The sequence below is a fragment of the Seriola lalandi genome, unplaced genomic scaffold (genome assembly GCF_002814215.2).
Source record: "Seriola lalandi dorsalis isolate HSWRI2012SDOR001 ecotype SW California unplaced genomic scaffold, Sedor1 jcf7180002054961, whole genome shotgun sequence".
NCBI classification, from domain to species: Eukaryota; Metazoa; Chordata; class Actinopteri; order Carangiformes; family Carangidae; genus Seriola; species Seriola lalandi.
In genome coordinates this window covers 914773-918317 of record NW_019525512.1, presented here as the reverse complement: position 1 = coordinate 918317, position 3545 = coordinate 914773, and the positions used below count along the sequence as shown (strand labels likewise).

General features: G+C 38.5%; 1 protein-coding gene across 1 annotated transcript in view; it reads right to left on the bottom strand.

Moving 5' to 3' along the window:
• sfmbt2 (Scm like with four mbt domains 2) overlaps positions 1 to 3545 on the bottom strand; it is a 46213-nt gene that overhangs the window by 6887 nt on the left and 35781 nt on the right. The window contains exon 14 of the mRNA XM_087170808.1: positions 3276 to 3366. Coding sequence (XP_087026934.1) covers positions 3276 to 3366 — 91 coding nt within the window. The remainder of the gene's footprint in view (positions 1 to 3275; positions 3367 to 3545) is intronic.

Here is a 3545-nt window from a genome sequence, read left to right as displayed (position 1 = left end):
ACATCATCGCGCCTGCTTTATTATCATTACAGATGAGTCACGTTGAGTCATCTGAAATAAAGAGTCTGGGATCTGAGACTAAAATGAAACAAATCTTTCAGGTTATTTGGAATAAAGATTTTGTGTTTTATTTGAATATTTAAAAGCAGCTGTTTTACTCATATTATATTTTAGTTCGAAGCCCTTCCCTCAGGCTTTACCGGTTCAGCTGGAACAGGACTAAGAACTCCTTTATTCTTTTCCTGTGTGCAGTAACCCGGCTACATGTGCACATGTAAATAGTCTGTTGTGTGTTTTATTGTATTGTGCATATTTTTTGCATTTATGTTTTTTTCTTTTTTTAATCTGTTCCCCTGACAGCAAATCAAGCTTTGGGCTCCTATACGTCGAGCGGCCTCGGTGCAGAATCTCAGTTTAAATGCTCAGAAATATCTATTTTTTAAAAATGAATTCTTCTTTTCTTCTTCTCTGGATAGAGCGAGAAGTTTAACAATACAATCTTCTTTTTGAACAAAGAAAAAACATTTCACTTGAATGTGAAAGACTCTGACTGTAGAATAGATGCTGAATATCTATGTGGTCCTTGGCTACGGAGCCTTTTGACAATGGGACTTTCCCGTCCACTGCCACAGACGCTCAAAGACACTTTGTCTCATCCTTTTTCTTTTCTGTGGAGCTTAACTTTATTTAAATGAACTGGCAGAATGGTTTTAAATCCATGCTGTCATTTCCTGTTTTAAAGCCTATGAAGTTGTATGTCTTATTGTTTGTTTGTTGTTTTGTAAGTAACTGTATTTATTTCTCTTTTTGTTAATATCATTAGTATGTAACCCGTTTCTGTGACTTCAAGGGTCGACTGAATGATGCTGGCAGCCTCCCGACTACCTGGAAGCGCACCACTACTGCTGGGGGTGAATAGTAATCAGGTGAGGGGATGAATATGCATGAGCGAGTGGGTGGTTTTTAAACAGGGAATTTGGAAAAGAGGGCAGGGGTCTCACGGAAACAATGCTCAGCCCCTCTGCTCTATTTGTGCTTCAACATACATGTTGTTTATTACATGTAAACGTACCACAAACACAACACTGTGTCTTCTGGTTTCAGTTGCTCACATGCATCCAGACATACACCTACTGTCCACCGCCAATCTTCTAAAGGAAATTAATCATTTTTACTTGAGGTTTGTGGCTTGTTTCTATGTTGTTGTTTTTATTTAAGTTTAATATAGATATGATGGATAAAACTATAAAAATAACACTGAAGTTGTTTTTTCTTTAAAGAGAGATTCATTTTAAAGCTCCTCCAGTGTAAAGGTCTGTGTCCATGTGTAGTGTGATTATAGATCAGCTCTAGCTTCTATATTAATACTGTGAAAGTATCAAAGCCTCAGTCCACAGAGAAATGCACACAGCCTGTATTCAGAAACTGAGCCTTAAAACCAGCCGTCAGGACTTCCTGTAACTTTGTGATGTCACATCAAAGCAGTCACCAAGCTCCGCCCACCTGGACCCACCATCCAAACCTTTACAGGATTTGGTTTCTCTGAGTGTTTTCAACTGAAATCTGCTATATTTTTATTGGATCACTCAGAAAACAGTCAGCCAATCAGAAGAGAGGCTCAGAGCCTCCTCTCTTCTGATTGGCTCACCGACCTGTTGTTACTAGAGCTCCAGAGAGAAGCCTGAGAGAGGAGATGTGAAACTACACTGAGATGGTTTTTGGTTCTTAAAACCACAAATATATACATCTATCTATTAGATATATATATAAATATATGATATCTTCTTAAAACTTCAAATAAAAACAGGAAATGTGTCAAATATGGACTTTTAATACACTTTAACATGGTTGGAAAAAAGGGATGCTGCATCTGTGCTTCTCTATTTTTTCCTTATTTATCTTTATGTGGGTGTATTTTTCTTGTTCCAGCTGATAAGAAGTCAAATACAGACATAGTAGTTTCACTACAGCTACAATAACATTTCCTGGCAGAGAAATGTTTCTGTTCTCTAATGTATTAGTGACAAATGAGGATTTCAATAAGCACACGGGGAAATGTTCTTCAGTTGTGCCAAGTAGTTGGACGGTTACACATTTAATCCTCTTCAGACTCTGTGTTGCAACACGTTTAATTTGACATAAATTAGTATATACTATCATAAAGTGCCATGTCTCTGCGTTGGTTTTGAGCAGGTTTACATCAGTGCAGAAATAACTATGTGAGAGATATAGATATAGTTCTGTTCTGTTATTTTTATATCAAACTGAATGTGCTGAAGCTGCAGAAGAAGAAAAACAAACGTCTAACTGTCCCAGTGAAGAGGAAATGAGACTCAACTGGCCACAGTGCAAAATACAGCCACAAGTTGCATCTTGTTGTAGCGTCTTCAATAATCTTTTGAACCGAATCAGGAATGCACAAACACTCCTTTTCTTTGAACAAGATGAATTACTTCGCTGTCGGTTTGACTTTCATCGTCCTGCATGTAAACAACGGTTGTTTTCTCTTTCGAGTCGGGTCTGAATAAGTCACTTTGGAAACAACACGGCACAAGTTTGGAGTGAATGCAGTCGGACTGATGTGAGATTACAACAGCTGAAATACACAAGGAGCACGTCGCTGTAATAACTTTATCAACTAATTATCATCAGCTTTGCACAAAGGAACTAAATTAATTTAATGAAAAACTGAACTGTGATATAGAGGATCAGTCTATGAAATTACTTTGATGATTTATTTATTAATTTACTGATTTAATTCAATTACAATTTAATTACCACTGGTACTTACTAACTTGCCAAGCAGTTTCTTTACACCACTCCCTGTTAATGCCTCAATCCCACACATGTTAAAACAAGAACGTCTCCGGCCTCTTTGATGCATCATTAGTGGGTTTGGGATTTTAGTTTGTTTAAATTATTTATATATATTGTATTTATAATATAACATTTATGTTTAATGTTTAGTTTTGCACTTTACATGTTTTATTTAACACAACAATGAAACTTTTATCTATCTATCTATGAAGAGTGAGCGTAGGGGACAACCTCTCTCTCTCTCTCTCTCTCTCTCTCTCTCTCTCTCTGGTCATTGATTCATTGATTAAAGGGCTTCAACAGTAAAATAGCTTTTGTAAATCTCGTCAATAACGCAGCCCAAAAAGGATTTTGGAGTTAAAACACAAACTAAAGACCGAGCAGCACAAAGAGCGGCGGGTTTCCCTCTCGCTCCCAATCACAGCAGCTCATTAGCGTTAATTGCTGGAGATAAATCATGTGCGGCGTGGCTTTTGATTACCTGGATCCATGGCGACGGACTGGCAGTGGTTGACGGGAGTCATCTCCAGCGGCTGGGACGGCGCCAACCTGCGGGAGAAAGGCGATCAATCCGGTGAAAGTAATCAATGAAATTATCCAACTGATGTAACCAAACAGGAAATAACAGAGGGACAGAGTGATCGCTCGGTCAGCTGATCAATCGACACGGCGGCTCCTACAGTGAGTGTAGGATTTAGAGGCAGGTGGGGGGATGAAGTGACGGGGGG